General features: G+C 41.7%; 1 protein-coding gene across 1 annotated transcript in view; it reads right to left on the minus strand.

The window, feature by feature from the left end:
* Window positions 1–20,182, minus strand: part of Fbn2 (fibrillin 2) — a 187,646-nt gene that overhangs the window by 35,743 nt on the left and 131,721 nt on the right. The window contains exons 32-46 of the mRNA XM_051200751.1: window positions 18,715–18,837; window positions 16,452–16,574; window positions 14,839–14,964; window positions 13,186–13,308; window positions 12,216–12,338; window positions 10,214–10,375; window positions 9,426–9,494; window positions 8,845–8,970; window positions 7,745–7,870; window positions 6,958–7,110; window positions 4,959–5,027; window positions 3,571–3,696; window positions 3,267–3,392; window positions 2,703–2,828; window positions 1,099–1,215 (exon numbers count right to left, since the gene is read on the minus strand). Of these exons, the coding sequence (XP_051056708.1) occupies window positions 1,099–1,215; window positions 2,703–2,828; window positions 3,267–3,392; window positions 3,571–3,696; window positions 4,959–5,027; window positions 6,958–7,110; window positions 7,745–7,870; window positions 8,845–8,970; window positions 9,426–9,494; window positions 10,214–10,375; window positions 12,216–12,338; window positions 13,186–13,308; window positions 14,839–14,964; window positions 16,452–16,574; window positions 18,715–18,837 (1,818 nt within the window). The remainder of the gene's footprint in view (window positions 1–1,098; window positions 1,216–2,702; window positions 2,829–3,266; window positions 3,393–3,570; window positions 3,697–4,958; window positions 5,028–6,957; window positions 7,111–7,744; window positions 7,871–8,844; window positions 8,971–9,425; window positions 9,495–10,213; window positions 10,376–12,215; window positions 12,339–13,185; window positions 13,309–14,838; window positions 14,965–16,451; window positions 16,575–18,714; window positions 18,838–20,182) is intronic.

Consider the following 20,182-nt stretch of genomic DNA (forward strand, 5'->3'; position numbering starts at 1 on the left):
GCCTTGGGCTCATTACGAATGAGTCACTGCCTATGTTTTCTGAAGACTGCATTTTGATTAGTGTACCAGTTGTGCCTCTAGGGTCTCCCTTTTTAAATCAGGGACTGGGGACCTACTGAAGAACCTGAGAGTATTGAATAAAATATCCATCTAGCTGTAAATCCTCTTCATGATCGCAGAATTCTGAAGGATAAAGAGAATCAACAGGGAGGGTGGTAATTAGGAGGTGGGATGGGCTGTGATGATCCTGCAATGGTAGACGGGCATCCTGAACTCTTCCTTCGCACCTCCAGGTCACGTGGCTACGGTTGTATTACCTTGCAAAGCAGATAGGGAATGTACAAGTGTTGCCTTTTTTTTTCTTTCTCACATTTACTCCATTTCCTTGGGGGACCTCCCTGGCATCAACTCCCATGTCCCATTGGTATGTCAGTGGGAGGCAAAAGCTGAAATCCTCTATTTAGCATAGGTGTGGTCTGAGGGCCCATGTCAAAGCCTGTTCATTGTGCTTTTTTTGGGGGGGGGAGGTGCTATATGCTTTTGAAATTGGACAAGGAAATTTTAAGACATGGACATGGGTATGTAGAATCTGCTGGGGTTCAAGTGTAAATTAGGCAGGAATTCACATAAAATATGTGAGGTAACATAAGAATAATTGAGGGTCTCTCACCGTCTCACCTCAAGAGGACAAAGAGCCTAAACTATAAATCAGTCCTGATCTATTTACCTGTGTCCCAATGACCTTTCTCCCCAATAAACTGGATTTGTGTGGAAGGTCTTGAGATATTGAGGGAAACAAATGGTTGTAGGTAACTAGTATAGTGAGATATCTACCCTGCCCGCACTTGTTGGAGCAGGAAACTTGGGGGTCATCCGTTTCTCGTGTAAGTGACTTCTTCCCGAATAAAATAATGATGGCCCATATTATAACCTCACCCCGTGTATCTTAATCTGTGTGTCTATAAACTATAGATGGCTTTGCCTATCTTCTGGCACGTGTGCAAGCTTAACAACAGAAGTCCTCTGTGCTCTTTGATTTTATTTCTGTGCATTTTATTGGGATAAAAGAAGCAAGGCTGAACCAACAGAAGGACTCACCGAGACAATCGTTGTTGTGAGTGAGCTCAAACCCAGGGTAGCACAGACAATTGTAGGATCCAACAGTGTTCTTACAGGTTCCATTTCCACATGGATGCCGCTCACACTCATCCACATCTACAGAGAAGAACTCAGCTTTTAACTAGAACCAGTAACTCACTTCAACATCTCTTCATCCCCACTACTTCATTATTTGGATTTGCCCCAGGATAGTGCTAGGGACCCATGTTTGTTTGAGGAATTGTGAAGAAAGGCGGCTGGGGGAGGAGGAGGGAAAAGGACGGAACAAATCAAGGTTGCAAACTCACAAAAGAGAAAATAGTTTAACTTATTGGTATATACAATTCTCAGAAGCAAAGGGTAGGAACACGTCACCAGCAGAGATGCTTATCAAATGTTAACGCATCATTAACACCTGTTGGAGAATTTATACATCTTAATTTCATAATGGAAAGCTTTAGTCCCTTTAATGAAGTAATGAAATCCAAATAGGGGTTTGTTTAGAATTTAGTCATGAGCTTTTCAAAAATCCTGGTGGGAATAGTTAGCAAGGTCATCTGTGACTGCAGACAGCAGACCCTTGTGCTGGGACGACAGACTGCAGGACCACCACACAAGGAACGCACAGTCCCTCAGGAGAAGCTATGTCCCAGAGGTCTCCGTCCCAGAGAACTGCTAATATAGGGACGTACTTTTCCCCTATGAATTTCTGAGACATAAATATCACAGATTTTTGTTTTTGGTAGTGACTATACTCTTTGAGAGAGTATAGAAGGAGACCCCTGTGTCACCGTAAGCAAGCCTTCTCAGAAAGTCCACGCACGTGGGACAGAATCTATATTATACTTTTCATAAGCATCAGTTAGGAGATTTTTTTTTTCTCTTGTCATTCTGGGGCAGCCCATGGTGGGAAAGTGCTCCCAGGGTAAACTGAGGCTTTTCCGATTCCACTATTGAACCTGATTTTAATACTCATTTAGAATCCCTATAGAGTGGATACACAAAAGACCTGTCTTTTCTACAAGGACAATATACTACTCACAAATAACCCCATTTTTAATTTAATTTTCCTCCTTTAAATATGAAGTGTAGAGAGGAACTCCGGCAGAAGCACAACCCTCTGCTGATATCACAGCTAAGACATTTGGTTCAATCCCAGCCTCACTGCATCCTGCCCACCTGCCTTTGGAAACATATTAACCAACACTCTCAACAATTAACCAGCTATTGGGAATTTTTAAAGACAATAGTTGTATTCCTGCCTGCAATTATTTTAAGAGCTAAATCTTAAACAAAGCCACTAAATCCTAAGCTACAGTTGGCATAAAAAGGATGCATATTTGCATGTGTGTTAACATTGTCACCCCTACTTCTCCCTCTGCATTCTGAAATGCATTGTGTGGACAAATTCCTCCTAGGCCTAAGTTCATCCAAATGAACGTCACGCCACATGAACTTCTGGAGCGAAATGTTGAGAACCACTGAGTAGAGGGCCAACTATGATATGCCCTTACTTGCAAGTTTTACCCCAAAGCCTTAAACCATTTAGCATGGTCCTTAAGCCCAGCCTCATGTCACTTTCTGGATAGGAATACCCTTCTTACCCATGCACATGGTCTGGTCATGGGAAGCCTTAAAGCCATTGTTGCAGATGCACTGGTAACTTCCTTGCAAATCAACACACAGGCCATGACTGCAAACATTAGGAATTTCCAAACATTCATTTCGATCTAAAACAGGAAAAAAAAAACCCACATGTTATACATATCTGATTTTTATTAAGTTTCCCTCGTTTTTCACAGATGCGGTTTCTCTAACCTGCTATTTATTATTATAGACAGGCTGAGAATGAACCAGAACAATAGCTGAAGCAAAATAAGCAAGCCTTTCAAGTACCCAACTTTCTCCTTTCAGTCATGCAATGCTTGTGGGTTGCCTGGGACCTCAAGTGTTCTATTTTATACCAGAGAAATCCACTGAAGGAGCTTCGTTTCTCAGCAGAAGAATCTGAACGTTATGGTGGAAGTGTTTCCAGCATGACGAATAGATTGAGTTGCACAGTCTTTCTAAAATCATCCTTAAAGGATTTTGTGGTGAGGAAGCCAGGAGTCCTTCGAGAACAGGGAATCCACAGGCTGTTATTTGGTGACTGCTAGCCTCTTGCTTACCTACGCAGGCCCCATTGGGAGAGAGCTTGAAGCCAGCTGCACACTCGCAGCGGTAGCTGCCAGGGCTGTTGATGCAGTCTGCATTGCGCTGGCAAAGATTGTCGCCATTGCTGCACTCGTCGATGTCTGCAAAAGCAATGGGGTCCAGGTAAACCGTCTTCCACACTGCTATACTAGGGTCACATCCAGTTCACCAACTTCCACACTCAAGTCTTAAACACTACAGAAGAGGTGGTACAAAATAGGAAGCCCACCCCAAAGCCACTTACATTTTTGGGATTTGGACATATATTCCTCAGATTACCTTCACAGACCAAGAGCAGGTCATTGTAGCTGAAGCCTGTCGGGCATTCACAGCGGAAACTGCCGATCTGGTTAATGCACACACCATTTGCACAAATGCCTGGAATCTCTTTACATTCATCAATGTCTGAAATTGAATAGATTTAGTGAAATATATGTGTTTCTGCTAAAGGTATTTACTATCTTACCTTAAAGTAATACTATGTGTAGCCTGAAATGAAAATATACAGTTTCACGTTAAATGCAAACCAGCAGAAATGGCCTTGTGGCTTACGAAGAACTGCACAATTCCTCTAAGGAGCGGTGGAAAAATGAAGGTGGTTGGTGAAACCCAGAAAGTGATTTTAAGTGGCAAGAGTGCAAGCTCACCTCTTAAGGAATCAAGCCCCAACCACCCGTGGCGTCAGGTCATCCTAATGGCTTACGTTCATTCGATAAACCATGTTTTCTCAAGTTAATGTAACTTTTACACACACACACACACACACACACACACACACACACACACACACACACACTGCTTCCAGAGATGTAAAATCCTATTGTTTAAACTAGGAGGGGAAAATAGAATTTGAAACAGAAAGTACATTCGGAAGGAAAAAAATTATCTGAAAAGGAATTCTGTAAATTCATAGTGAGACCAAATGAAAAGGATGATACAAAAAAATAAACAACAACAACAAAATGAGGTGTATTTTTGAAAAGAATAAGTAGCGGCTGAAATAAGATGAAGGGGCTGGAGAGATGGTTCGGTGGGTAAGCATAAGGACCTGAGTTCAGATACCCAGTGCCCACATAAAAGTTGGACATGGTGGCATGCATCTGTAATCCCAGGGCTGAGGGGGTGGGGTCAGAGGATGGGTGAATCCTGGGGACTCCTGGCCAGCTTGTCTAGTTGAGTAGGTAGCCTTTAGGATCAGTGAGAGACCCTGCTTCAGGAAATAATGTGGAAAGTGTTGAGGAACCACATCAGATACCAATCTCTGGCCTTTAGAAATACTGGCACACCATACATATGCACCCTCACAAACACACATAAGGCACCCTCCCCCCCACACACATAACACAAGGCAGATTATTTAGCTGTATAAGACAATATGCATGAATGGAAATCTGAATTTTTGCATGGTATGCATGGAACTTTGAGATTGAAAAGTAATTATCATACTTTAATTGCTAGGCTATGCTGATGAAATATATTATTATTAACACTTGGTCAAAGTCTGGAAGATGGTTTCTTGATTAATTTACTGATCACATTAGCTTAGAGTCCATATGATTACATTTTTGTGGTACTGTTACATTTTGAGACACTTGAGTACTAAATGTGACATATACATGCATATGTATGTATGTGTGCATTCACAAATAGAATGGGGACAAACTCACCAACGGCTTTTCCTGTGTGGATGTCAAAGGTGAATCCAGGAATATTCCCACATATAGTTTTGAAGTCGGCTTTAAAACAGAAGCATAGGCAGGCACTCTTAACATCCTTAGATACATTCAAATTATCTTTATACCATAATTGGCACCAACAGGAGCATTTTTTTACATTATTTACAAGCAGTCTTTTAAATTGCAATTACATGCATTTGATAACAATGTCTGCTTCTACAAAGGGATGGTCTAGGCATTCTCTATCATCACCATCTCTATCATCAGCTTTTTATTGATCTGATATCAGAAGGTAAGAAAAATATTAAAGAAGGCAAAACTTCTTTGGCAATTAGGTTTTTTTCCCCTTATGCTACTAAGACCTTTACTAATGCTTCAGTCGGCTGTTTAGGTGGCTCGTCTGTAGAAGTTCCCGTGGAGCAAGCCTGACCATCAAAGTGGAAAGGGGGAACCAACTTCACAGAGTTGTCCTCTGACTGCACACACACACACACACACACACACACACACACAGGCATGCACACACTCACACACACACACAGGCATGCACACACTCACACACACGGGCATGCACACACACTCTCTCTCTCTCTCTCTCACACACACACACACACACACACGGGCATGCACACTCACATACACACACACGGTCATGCACACACTCACACACATACACACACGGGCATGCACACACTCACACACACACACTAATTATAAATAAAAGTTTTTAATCATAACAAAAATACTTTATGAATTAAGATTGAGACACTGAATTTAATTAAGGAGGCCATCATTGTACAAGGCACAGATGTGCAGAAAAGGTTTTGCAGTGGAGATTCGGGCCAGAGATGACCCATGAGCAAGGGTGGAGTTTTGTTTGTTTTTGTTTATGGTCTACCTGTTGGAATGTGAGAAATAAAAGCAACAATTTGTCAAGAGATAAAATAGAGACTATCAGGTTCATTCTTACCGACTCATCAAGTCAACAGAAACTTAAAGGAACACTGCTGTGTTAGAGCAAAGTGTTTCAGATGGCTGTCATGACAAAAGTGTGTATGGTAAAATGGTAAAATGTGTATGGCATGTGACTCTTAGTGACATCAGTGTGAGGATTTTGTAGTTTTCTAGAATCAGTAAACACAAAGTTGTTCAATTCAGTGGCTTCTAATAGCCCGGCCATTTTCAGATACCCATCCATCTATCCACCCACCCACCCACCCATCCATATCTCTCTATCATCTATCATCCATCTATCTACCTGCCTATCATCTCCTTAACTACCTGCCCACCTATTGCTACCTACCATCTGTCTGTCTGTCCGTCCTTCCATCCATCCATCCACCCTCCTATCCATACATCAATCATCTCAGTTTATCAGAAAGCAGGGCACCCACATGGAATAGCCCCTGCCACTGTTGATTGACTAACCCATTTTCCAGAGAAGGTGTCATTTGAACAGGCAAGTCCTCTGCTTGGGTCACGTAAGTGACAGGACTTTCATATACATATAGACCTGTCCACCCAGACCTAAGCCCTTTGTTTACTCTCAGAGAAGAATGACATTTACTTTCCCAAACCAGTAATCTTGAACTTTGACTTCTGGAGTTTGATAATGGAAACAGGTGAGAATGTCTTCACTTCTTATGGAACACAAACCAGGTGAGGGAAGGCTGTTGCGATATGCATCTGAGATGCCCTTGCTTGGCTCACCCTTTAAATACTTGGCCTCTGGCTTTTAAATTGAGGTTGCTGTTTCTGAGGCTCTGGAGCATTTAGAGGTTGGTCATGCCTGGTGGAAGCATTCCAGAAGGGTTGAACTTTAAGGTGGCACCTGCTTCTGCCTTCTGATCTATGCTCTGTGAACAAGCTGGCACCTCAAGCTTCTGCTACCTTGAACCAAGCCGAACAAGGGCATCTCTCTGTGGAACTGGGCCCCTTTGTGTGACTGTGTCAGACAAAGCCTTGACCAGACAGAGTGTCAGCTTCCTACCTGTTCCTGGAGTTGGGCAGGGCTCACAAGGTTTGTTCCAGGCTTTGCCCACATTGTATGTACAGCAACACATCCTCTTGGTCACATTAAAAGGTAACTCGTTTTCACAAGTGGTCCCGTTATAGCTTCGATAGCAGAAGCTTTTCCTCATGTCTGCATGGAGAGAAATGGGTCAGCTCAGCATCAAGAGCAGGGAGGCCAACAAACATGTTCAGTCGACTTTCCTAAGGGTTGCAACTCTGGAAAAGGTCTGTCATGGTCAGCTATCTTAACTCTCTGAACTGCTCTGCTATGTTCACATGGACAGCCCCTGCATTTAGGCAAGGCATTTTGTGGGCTAATTAGCATGCATTTCTTCTTCTACTAAAATATCCATCTAATTAAATGTATTGATTAATTTAATTGAAAAAAGAATCAAGTGTTTAAATATATATATCTATATATCTATATATCTATCTATCTATCTATATATATAGATAGATAGATAGATAGAGAGAGAGAGAGAAGCAAAATCATCTAAGACCTGTAACTCCAAATCCTATTTTTTTTTTTAAACCTCAGATTTACAGAATATGTCACCATGTGGTGGAAGATTAAGGGCTTGAGGTAGAGGAGCTTATGGGACTCTGAAGCACTTCCTCATTCATAAAGATTTCCCATTCATAAAGATTTTGCATTCCGATTTGCCTTTCAGATGCCCTGAACAGTAATTCTGACAACAGATCGACCATAGGTGCAAAGCCAGCAACCTTGACTCCAGGAGTGCATCTCAGTGCCGGCTACTAACCCATACAGTTGTGTCCTCCGTTGACCTGCATGTACTCAGGTGGACAGATGCAAGTGTAATTTCCCAGGGTGTTGTAGCAGGTTCCAGGTCCGCATACGCCGGGATGGGCAAAACATTCATCAATGTCTATAAGAGGCAAGGTCATCCATGAGTTAGGTTGGTTCTATGACTCTACATGATATAGCCTACTAAAGAGAATACAGGTGGTTCCCCTATGCCGTGTTTATAAGATTCAGAAATAAAAAATACCACCAAAGGATGTATTTACATTTACATGCCACAAGAACTTACTTTGTTTTTTTCCCACAAGAACATACTTAAAAAATAAAATAAAAATAAAAAGCTCCCAATCCCAAAAAACTATGAACTATAAAAAAGTTTCCTCATGCCTGTACATATTTGGGGAAATTCATGTCCTCCAAGAGGAATGTCTTTGAAGTTTGCTTTTTCCTATGCCCATTCGAATTAAAACTTAACAGCAGTTTTAAACTGGGAGTAGGTTATGTGATCCTCCTTTCAAATTAGTAGTCCCCCTCCTAGGTTCTCAGTGTAGGCTAAATCACATTTCTTTCAGATGCATTTGGGCAATAAGTTCAAAACTAAAGGCTGCAATAGAATAATGTGTCATTCTTAATGGTCAGTTTTAGAAACAACCCCTCACCCTACCACATACACTTAAGTTATACTGTTATCCAGAAATTGAAGCAAAAAGAGCAAGAATGGGCAAGAAGGTCTCCTAGAAACAAAACGATAACGACAACATGACAGGGACGGGGAGGAATCCATGCAACATTTCAGTGTCTTTATATTATATCCAACGTTTAGAAATTATCAACCAATATTGACTGACTTTCACATTTTCACATTTAAGTTTGCCTGTTCCTACTTAAAATTATTGTCAGTGTTTACATGTAACTAATTTCATACTCATAATTCCATTTTCAGAAAAAAATTCTAATAAATAATTGCAAATTGAATTTATCATTATACAAAAGCACAACATTGCTATAGAAAGATAAAAGCTATCAGCAGTTTCAACAGACTCCTCCAGTAGGATTCAGGGAGACACTGTGTTAGGGAATAGCACCAGATCCCCTCACCTTCACAGATTCGGGTCTCCTCACTGAGGTAGTAGCCCTGTGGGCATTCACACTGGAAACTCCCAAACGTGTTGATACAGTTCCCACCCTGGCAGAGTCCTGGTAACTCCTGGCATTCATCAATGTCTACAAGAGGAGACAGTTAATTAACAACAAACATTATAACCAAAGAGTCAATATTTTCAGCTTTCAAACAAGACAGCGTGTATGGGCCACAGGCATCTGTGCACCTCAAGCGAAGCCCTCAAGTGCTGGTTTATTCTCACTGTGGTTCTCTTGCTTTTGCTGCAGAACTGCTGTTTTTCTGGGGAGAGTAATGGAAGCAAGCTGTGGGGAGTTGGCTGGGGACAAAGTAACAAGGGTTTCTTCACATAACAACTGAACACCAGATGCAGGCCATGTATGGCTACTTCCCAGTAAAATTCTTGCTCAACATGTGTGCGAGAAAGACTGCCTACCTGTAATTCCACTCAAGAAGCCTGCTGGCACTGTTTTATACCAACTTTTGTAGCAGATTCCCTCTTAACGAAGCCCTTTTCCTTATTAAATAAAGCCTACGAGAGAACTAGTGACGAACCCACCTTCTAAGATGATGGTGATGGGGTTTGGTCTAAAGCCTTCCCCTCCGGGACATAGGGTGTAATATTCAGCTGGGAAAAAAGAAAAGGTAAACAAGAAGTTTGATTCTTGGATCCAAGTGGTTGAAACAATCGGCAAACATTTAGCAATGGCCCAACTCAAATCCTTGGGGTGGGGGAGGGTATTTTTCTTTGCGTCCTTCCAAATGCATTTGTAATAATGTATATCACATTTTACTTCCAAATATCATTACTTCATCAGTAACATGCAGTGGGGTAATGAAAACCATTTTTTCTGGTTTTTATTTTAAAGAAAACACTTCCTTTTAGGTAATTCATATCATACATGTTTTGGCAAGTAAATAAAAGTGTCAGGAGTCTATGGTACAAAGGTTTGGGTTCTGTGTATATGGGAACACGTGTTTCCATTTAAGGTGCTCTGTGACTGACTCCAGGATACACTCCACCTACGGACCTGAACTAACAACCTCCAAGAAGAGCTGGGACTGGCCTTCATCTGTGATACCATGGACAATCCATATTATGACCATTTGGATTGGATTGTGGGTAATATGACTTTCTAGAGAAATAAAATGAAAAAAAAAAAAAAAACCAGGAAGAAATGAACTAAAATTCCTTTTCTGCAAAATACTCTTGGCAGATTTTAGCACAACTATTGACAACAGTCCAAAGCCATCCCGCCCTGAGCCCCCAGTTCAAGAATACAATAGCAACTTATTTCTATCTGGACATGGGATATTCTGTTCCTCTTATTACCACTCCATACTTACTGCTATTTACAGGGGGGCACGTCTCACAGGGGTTTCCCCAGGCCTTCCCCAGGGAGCAGCAGCAGGAGGAGCGACTGACACCCACCCCGATCTCTGTGTTGCAGGATAGACTTCCGTCTCCTCGAGGACCGAACTTCAGGTAACAGTTGCCCACACGGTTGTCTGTAAAACAAAGGAAGAGCTTAAAGTGGTCCTTGCTTTGGAGAGAACCACCGTCCCCTCCCCCCTAAGGAGGGCTAAAGTCAAGATTTTACACGCAGATGTGGAGGGTGCATCCTAACTCCTGGCACAAGACAGTCCCTTGTTTTTAAACTTCTCAAGATTGAGTCAGTCATAACAAAGGACGACACGCGGCAGTCACTGGAGACCACAGAGCATTTTCCATATATTCACGGAATAAACAACGCAGTGAGGCATTCCTTACTTGGGGGTACGGTGGACATTTCGAATGAGGTGAATATAAGAGAACTGGGTATGATTACTCTGTACCTTGAGTTTGTGAAGAAGTGGAAACATACCTGTGCTGAGTTAACTAAGCTCATAACATGTTAACAGTCTCATTCTGCTCTGTTCCCTCTTCTGCGTCCCTCAATGGCTTTCCTGCAATCTTCGCAGCAGCAACACTTACAGACTGTCAAACTGGATCTCTCTTGTGAAAGGTCCCATCGCCTGTAAAGGCTGCCTCGTCTCTATAGTCGCCGTTTTGAAACATGGCTTTAAACAGCAAATTTTCTTTTTCCCTGGAGCGATCTCAAGTCAGACTTCTCTCTTACCCTTCTTCTGAGTTCTAAACCTTTCAGCTTTTGTTTTTCTTTCTTGAGAATTATCAGTTATTTCCAAGTTAACACTTCCAGGAATTACACTGGATACTCTTTGCTCCACACACAGATCTGTTGTACTTCTTGAGTCTTAGGGGTTTTGCGGCGGGTGGAAGTTTCCACCTTTCTTGGCTGTCCAGGATTGCTGCTATTTCTGACCCCTAACTCATTCTTTTTTCACTCCAGCAATAATGAGGCCTGATAACTTAATCATCAAAATGTATCTGGCAACTGACATCACTGATGCCTTTTCTCCTTAGTCTGAATTCCAGATATCACCATCTTTTTCTAACCTAGATTACTACAATGGTCCTCTAACTAAGCTCTCAGCTTCAATCCTTGGTCAAGGGCCAGTCTGTTTTGGCCTTTGTAGCTAAAGTAATCCTTCAGAAGAACTGCTTTAGGCCAGGCCACCCCTAAGAGGTCCTATCCCAATCAGGGTACTTGGAAGTCTTTATGAGTCCACAAAGTACCTTTACTCCTGGCTGCACACAGAGCAACCATCTGGCTGCTTTTCACTGTTATGCTTTGATATTTTCATTTGTTTCTGATGCCAAGTCTTAGGTGCAGAGAACTGACTTAACTTATGGTCCCTCCCCTGCTTGCTTTGAATTCATTCAACATTCCTATCTTTTCCTGTCCTCTTGCCTCAGTTTCCTGAGAGTTTGGATTGCATTAAAATAAAATCTGTACAGTGTCTACATTGGTTTCTAATTCTGCTTCACCTCAAGTGATATAATGAACATTTTACATCTATGAAAGAGTTGGTATGCTAATATATTTGACATATAAAACCAGGATAGTAATCTATGGTTCATAGATCTTAAGATGCAAAAAGCATTGTCCTATATTATCTACATTCAATGGATCCTTTTTAACATTTTAAAATGATTTTAATGGAGTTTACAGAAAATAAAATCTATACTGAATAAAAAAAAAACTATTGCTTATTTTAGTAAGGATTTAGTCACTGCTAACATCTACTACCTCCTTTCTTGTTTTTTTTTTTTTTTTAACTCAGAATTGTCCTTCAAATTATAAACTTGGAATGATCTAGAGTGTTTCTTAAGTGAACAGGTTTTTCTTCAAATGAATTGTATCAAACACATAGTTAATTGTCAAGAGAATTCAAATACTCAGCTCTGTCTGTATGATTCTATTTATTTCGTTTATATTTCACTTACCAACACAACCCACGCCAGTGGGGTTCAGCTGAAAGTCAGGTGGGCAATTACACTCATAGCGACCAGGCGTGTTCACACATAGGCCGTTGACACAGTTTATGGGATCGGCACACTCATCAATATCTATGAACATGTAAGATGCCCATGTTAACACCTTTACTTCTATATACGAATTGCTATTCCAAGGAACTGAGAGAATCTTTCCCCCAAGTTATTAGAGTTGCTGTGGAAGCCTCAGTAAAATGAAAACAAAAGGGTCAACATAAGCCTAAAGTAGGTTCTATAGTGGTGGGGATTTTACATAGTGTGCACATGCGTGTATGTGTGAGTGTATGTGTGTGTGTGTGTGTGCGCGCATGTGTGTGTGTGTGTGTATTTTTTTGAGGGTGTGTGGGGAGACAATAGGATTATACTTTATAGCCCTGGCTGGCCTGAAGTTCACTATATAGACCAGAAAGGCCTGGAACTCATAGAAATGACATTTCAACAATGCCATTTACTATCCTAATGTATAAGCAATAATCAAATGCTGCAATTCTGAGGGAGAAAAAAGATCTGCTTAAGAACAATGAAGAGTCCAATGAGAAGCTCCACAGGTTGAGAATTGCTAGTCAGCCTGTGGAGAAGTTCACCTAAATGTGTAGACTCCTGGTCTGGTTAATTTTGGTGAGTGCTTTTCTCTTTTATTTGCAAGGTTTGTCTGTAATACATTTTATTAAAAAATAAGAAAAACACATACAAATTGACATATGCTAACACATGTATATGAATACATACTAGTTTTGTATTAAATAATGAGGCTGTTTATCTAAACACAAATAAATTCCATAGTAGAAAGTAAATGTATCAGAATGTATACTTCTTTTTCTTTTTTTGGAACACACACAGCCTAATGTACAGGTAATCTGAGAAGATTTTGAGTTTATGTATTTAGCATAGAATACCTCTGTCAAGCACTGGCTCACAGTACCTGTGCAGTTTCCTCCTGTCCTGTCCAGTTCATAGCCATCATCGCAGATACAGTGAAACATCCCAGGCAAATTGTTACAGGTTCCAAAGACACAAATGTTTTGGAAGGAGCATTCATCAATATCTGAGGACATGCAAAATAAGGTCACCTCTTTGTTTACAAAGATATTTAAAGTTTTTAATATGTAACTACATTTTTCTAAATCCTAAGATATTTATAAGCAGTAACATTTTCTTTCTTTATCTTTGGCTAGATGTATAGTTCAAGTGGTAAGGCATGCTTATCTACAGGATAATATATAAAACAAATCCTATTTTGGTTCAATGGGTATCTTTTGTTTTTCCTCATTTCTACAGTGCAAGGGATCGAACATAGAGACTCACACATGCTAGGTTAGTGCTTTGCCACTTAACCCAAGTGTCTGATACTATAACTGTTTTGGATAAAAACACCAAAAAAAAATACTGCATTTATATTATTATTTATATTATTGTACTCAATAATTCAAACATATAGAATGTATTGCTAGCAGATTGTAAGAGAATGCCATTTTCCCCGAGGGTTTTCATCTACCACCGTGCACAGATGCAATCCATACTGCTTAATGGTTACTCTCTGTCTCTCAGGCATAATTTCTCTCTCAAGGTCTACTTTCTGATGCCGGGGTGGGGGTGAGGCCTGCCTTTGCATCCCCATTACAATTTGTTTCTGTCTGGTTGATATGGACATGATTGTGTGTCATTGTGGGTACTTGTCATTTCTTTCACACTATAGTGAGTAAAGGACCTCAAATTTGTTTCATTTTAAGACCTTTGCTCCATAGTTAGCTTGAGTGGGGAGATGAGGAGGAGCCATTGTTGGAGTTGAGGGGGTTGACTTTTGTTGAAAAAAATTTTTTTGGTAGGGTTTCTTTGAATGTTAAATTTTGTCAAAGTTTCATGGTCTCACAACAAAACTAAATTCTTTTCCTTCTTCAATTGTGTTATATTTCCCATAGCACCTTGATGGCCCAAACTACATGTAATGTGTGAATTGAATTTCTAACTTGAGAGAAAATCCATTTTTCCCCCTAGACACAAAGCCCAGTTTTTTTAGGAGATCATATACATATATATATATATATATATATATATATATATATATATATATATATTTTCCTTTCCTCTTGAGCAGTGGTGAACAAGTCCTTGATGGAGTTAGGAGGCTTCTAGTCTCAGACATACACACCTCACACTCAAACAGGAAAGGAGATGCCAGAAACAGGCTGCTTTGATTTTTACTGATCATAATAAACACAGGTGGCTGAGGTAGGCAAGGGATCACCACTTAAAAACCGAAGACGGGTGTCCCCTGTCATTTACTTAGCGACACAAAAGGAAAAAAGGAAATGGCTTAAAAAAAAAAAAAAAAAAAAAAGAATAAGCCAAACCTCCAACTACTGGATCTTAGCCAGAAATATTTCATAAGAGATGAAAGCCAGCCTTCCTCATTATTCATTCCACAAAATAATCCATGCTTAAACGAGTGGCTTTTATATGTGGGGCATGCTCCGTGTATTCTGCTTCCAGGTGCTGCCTGTTCCAGCCCTTTCCGTGGCTTCATTTGCTGTAGCTGATCCAACTTGAAAATGAGCTGGAAGCCTGGCGAACCCACCTTGGCAGGACCTGCTGTCTGAGGCTGGGGTGAAGCCCATCTCACACTCGCAGCGGTAAGCTCCCGGGACATTCAGGCACTGGCCGTTTTCACAAAGGTTTATGTTTTCTGCACACTCGTCAATGTCTGCACAATAAAAAGGACATCTCAGTTAAGGTCCAGGTTTCAAGAATAAAATAAGTGGCCGGTGTTGGCGTTCATTAATATGAAGCAACGGTTAACCCATTCACTAGAGTTAGGGCCTGACGCCTGAGATCGAAGCTCCCTAACACTAGGCTATAATATAGACTGATGGGGTTTCTCTCAGGTCTCCTTAATACCCACTGGTTAGTCGGTATTAAAAGCAGTGTAAATGGATATGGCCAAGAGCTCTGGAACCCCATCCATTCATTTGAAAGCAGAGCAATACACTTCCCCATTTCCCTAGCTGAATTGTCTTAAAGGAGATTAGAGACACCATGGAAACAAAGTTTCCTTCCTATTACTAACGTCTCACCAAAATGACACAGATAGACACTTTTCAAAGACCTTCAAGATGATCTAGTTAATTCTGTGAAGCAGCAAAGGGAGGAGGGCAGATGTCAGCATGTCCTGAGCCAGGTGGTGTGGCAGTTAACCAGGTTGCAGTTTTCACTGAGTTCACTACAAAGATTGGGACTGAGAGTGGCCAAGCGAGCTGCAAGGGTCCCTCCCACTGAGCCCCATTCAGACTGCAGATGTCTCTGCCACCTACACCATTCTTTCTCTGACACTGGAGCACATAACAAAGTCCAGGAAACAGTCAGTGCCAAACAGACACGCTTTCTTAAAGAGGCACCGGAAACGGATGTGTCTGCGCTTTGTGTGCCTGCACTTCGTGTGAATTATACAGACGGAGTCTTAACAACTAGGAGTTTAAAGTGGAGTGAATGTCAGCTGAGAGACACCTCCCTTGTCAAGTGAATTTTCTTGCCCAAAAGGATGACCTCGTCTTGCATGTGGGTGCAATGAGACAACTCTTCATCCTGGACCCTAGGGAGTGGCAGGAGTGACGTGGCAACGGGTGTGCCCTTTGCTTCTGTTATTCCGATGAAGCCTTTCAAAACTGGGGAAAAGCCTGTAACACTCCGAGGAGGACAGTAAGCAGCCTGGATGATGTGCCTTAGAAAGAGACACTGTGCCACTGCGCAGCATCCCGTCTTCCCGAGCCGAGGGGTTCCCCCAGATCATCCACTTAGTGATTAAAAATGCTGCTATGGTCGTTATGCCTATTTCAAAACGAGAAGAGCTGAGGCCACCCAGGCTGCTTATGTACGCGGAGCAAGCAGCATAGCTACTGTGAACCCAGGGGCCTTATCCAAAGCCTGTGTTTTTTTTTTTTTTTTTTTTTTTGATCAGTACCGTATAAAGTAGTAAGAGGTAACGATAGTCATTAACAGTACAGGAAATGATATATGTCAATACTTCTAAAGCACCCACCAATACCCTGAAAGCTTTTTCAGGCTTCTGTGTTTAGTGGATTAAAATAAGCAGTCATTTCAGTCTTCTTCATAGTTTTCTGGAAATGTGGAAAGCATATTTGGTGTCCTGAGGCGGACATATCAGAGCACTCACTCTTCAGGCCTGTCACTCACCTGAGCAAGTAAAACCATCTCCGGTGAAACCCTCGGAGCAGGCGCAACGGTATGACCCTGGGGTGTTGACACACTGAGCATTTATGCTGCACTGATGGGTTCCATTGGAACATTCGTCCAGATCTGTGTGACAAGTGAGCATAACAAAGAAGACAGGTGATGAAGACGGGGAGGTTTTGACTTGCCAAAATTATGAGAACGTTGCTCTGTGTCCCTAAGGTTTTAGGTTCATAATCCCAAATTTTCATGTCATAACTGTGGTCCCAGCTACCAATTCAAGAACTGCGAGACATCTTCATCAAACACATAAAGGAAAACTGGAGTCAGATTCCACTGTGACCTCCACCCATGGTGGCCTTTATTACTAGTTGTCCTATTACTGTAAGAAGATCTGTTTGGGAGATAGCATTGATCTTAATAAGGGAGAATAAGCACAGAGTTCTATATTTATTTTCTAAGAAGGAGGGATAGGCATGGTTTTTGATCTCATGGAATTAATAGCCTGTTAGGAAGGATGGATATCAAACGCAGAAAAGAAAGAATTACATATTCTTTTGTCTTACAGACAAAACCTAATTTGAAACGGAGGGAACAAGGAAGACCCCATGAAGAGGTGACTTTTAATCAACTTCAGACCTCCTCTTCTGAGGATGAAGAAGCGTAACTTCAGTGAGGGGAAGGAGAGATGGGGGTTTCTCACGGGGAGCTACACAGACGGGGCCACTAAAGAGGAAGAGTACAGGATGTGGCATTAATGGCACATGCAGTGGCAGATGGAGTGGCAGAGCACAAAACAGGGGACAGGCCAGTGGAAAGTGAAGCCAGGAAATGCTTCAGGGATCTGGAAGCCAACGCTGGGTTTCTCCTAAATTTAAAGAGGTGAATGTCAACTGTGAAAAAAGGCTATAGATTCCTGCTACTGCTACTGAAGAGTAAGTTGCAGGAGAATGGGGGAGTGGGTACAGGGGAAGGAGGGAGAGGACAAAAGGGAAAGGAGAGAGGGAAACAGGGAGGAGAGGAAGGAAGGAGGAGGGGGGCGGAGATTGAGAGGGAAGGGGAGAGGAGGAAGAGAGGGGAGGGAAAGGGAAGGACTGAGCCGGGAGGGAAGACACAGTACTGGACTGAGCCCTGTAGTCTCATCATGGGGCAGGCAGGCTTGTGATACTTGGCCAGACTGAGAGATGGACATGAGGTACATACAATGGAAACCAAAAGAACAGCAGGCACATGGGACAAGAACAGTGGACCGAGGACAGGCCTGCCTGCCTGTGAGGGCTTGCTACTAATGCTAGTGGGTGTGGCTGGCTGGGAAAGAGACTTACAGTAGACCTGGGGAAGCCGACACAGGGTGTTATACAGCAAGGTCATTTGGAAACTATGATAATACAGACTCTGAAATTGGCTTTAAATATGTGACAAGTAGGAAACATTGGCTGGACGGGCAAGCTTTACTCAAATTATTTCACATTATTGGTAAGAGCTATTAAAGGCTTTTATTTAATCTTTACTATAAGCTTTTACTGAGAAGTCATCATGGGAACCTCAGATGGCTTGGTTTTTCTTCTTCTGGCTAATTTTTACCAGCTGGATATATTCTTTATTGTCGCAGCATGGACATATTAAGCAGTTTTATGAATGACATCCAGAGTACAATTCAGTCCCCTGACCCAGGGCTATACAATATTATTAGGCTTTGGCTCAACGGTTCTGGAACTCTGGGACAAATATTGGCCTAGCCTACCTTTCTCAAGTAAGACTTCTTGGAATTCAACAAAACGCTCAGCTTTGCCTGCAAGGACAATTCTAGTACTAAGAACTGTCCACTGACTCCCATCTTTTAAGGCCATGTGAAAAACCCCTTTGTTTCCTCCATTTATTTCACTGGCTTTCAAATCACACTGATTACACTATTGAAAAGACTGGGAAAACACATTAGCCGCCTTTTCATGTTACAGCTGTCTAGATCACTGGCTACACATCAAATAATGTTTATTTTATTTTATTTTTTAAAACTGAGCAACATGCATGAAAAGGCAGATGCCAAAGCATTTTGTTGTAATTTGACCATTTATATTAAAGCTAAGGAAACACGCAGGCAGGAATGATCCCTGCAACCAGCTTTGCAGACAGCTTTGATTTATGAGAGAATAAATAAAAAGTGAAGAGGACGTTCCCTCTAGACAATGTTGGTTAATGCGTGTGCAAGCGAGAGCCATGAGGGATGCTGGGCCTGCGGGAAGGGTCTTCCTGTTTGCGAACTCACCAATACATTTGATGCCGTTTCCTACCCAGCCTTCTCTGCAGCTGCACCTGAAGCTTCCGGGGATATTCAGACACGAGGCGTGCATGTCACAGTTGTGGGCACCAATTTCACACTCATCCACATCTGAGAAACCAGTTAAAGAGGAAAAGATAAAGCATGAGCTGATGAAGTCTGCTTCCAAGTGGGTTTGTGAAAAGACAACAGTTGAGGATGGACACGGGGGGGGGGGGCTGGAGAGAGAAACCACCACCTCTGCCTTCGTCTTTAATTTGTTTTCCACTCCGGTAAGATGTGGAACTTCATGATCATGACCTAACAAGCCTTGCTCTACAAGAACTTGCTGGCCACTTCCTGCTGGAATGAGAAAACGCAGCTGTTGTCCCCTGCGGATATGAATGGCAGCCCCCCACATGTTGCAAAGGCTCAGACAAAAGTCCCTGGGAAGGATTTGGAGACACACATTTCAAGGGAGATTTTTGAGAAAGACTGTGCTGTTCCTTCCTATTAATACTTATGACATATTTTTTACATGAAGGCAAGAATGAGCTTAACATAAAAAAAAAAAAAGACAAAAACCCATCCTTCATTTTGCCCCAATGTAGTTCAGGGGTAAAATGTTTGTTTGGCAAGTGTAAACACCTGGTATTAACATCTGGAATCACACATACACAATCAATGCTACATATATATTTAGAGTTTTTGTAAACTGTCACTTACGTGTGCACTTTTGTGATTTCGTTCTTATCTGAGAATATGTAAAGGGTGTTATCCTCAGATGACACCTGGAAGGGGACTGATGCTTACCAGCATGTGTTTATGGTCACAAACATTACACAGAAGCACATATATGTGGTCTATTCAGGTATATACAGTCATGTGCATGCTAATGGCAGTTGGTCAATGGCAAACCATGTATGTGACAGTGGTCCCATAGGCTTATAATGCCTAGACATGCAGCAGAGCTGGAATAAGAATGTTTTTTGATGTTAACATGCTGATGAATTCTTCTATGGACACATTTCTTGCGGTGTATCCCCACTGTAAGGCAATACACAGCTGTGTGAATGTGTGTACACACAATATATATATATATATATATATATATATATATATATATATATATACTTGTAGATTTTGTTTCCCAAAACTTTCTAGAATATGCTTCATATCTGTTCTAGCCACTCACTGACTACTAGCTGCCACTGCTGAACTCATACTGCACACACTACTGCTTCTATCCCCTTTACTAGTAGTAAAGCCTTGACCTCATCCCTCATCCCTCATCAGCTGCCTATTCCTGGATGGTCGGCTAAAGCGGTCCCAGAAGCCTGAGCTCCTCACTGCTTCCTTGAGAAGAATGCCACACAGGGACCTTAAAGTGAGCATCCAGGAGATAACTAGCCAGACTTTATCATGACATTTTCTAGTCCTATCTGTATGCAAAAGTTCTAAAACTAAATAGCAAAAA

The sequence above is a fragment of the Phodopus roborovskii genome, unplaced genomic scaffold, assembly GCF_943737965.1.
Source record: "Phodopus roborovskii unplaced genomic scaffold, PHOROB, whole genome shotgun sequence".
Lineage (NCBI taxonomy): Eukaryota > Metazoa > Chordata > Mammalia > Rodentia > Cricetidae > Phodopus > Phodopus roborovskii.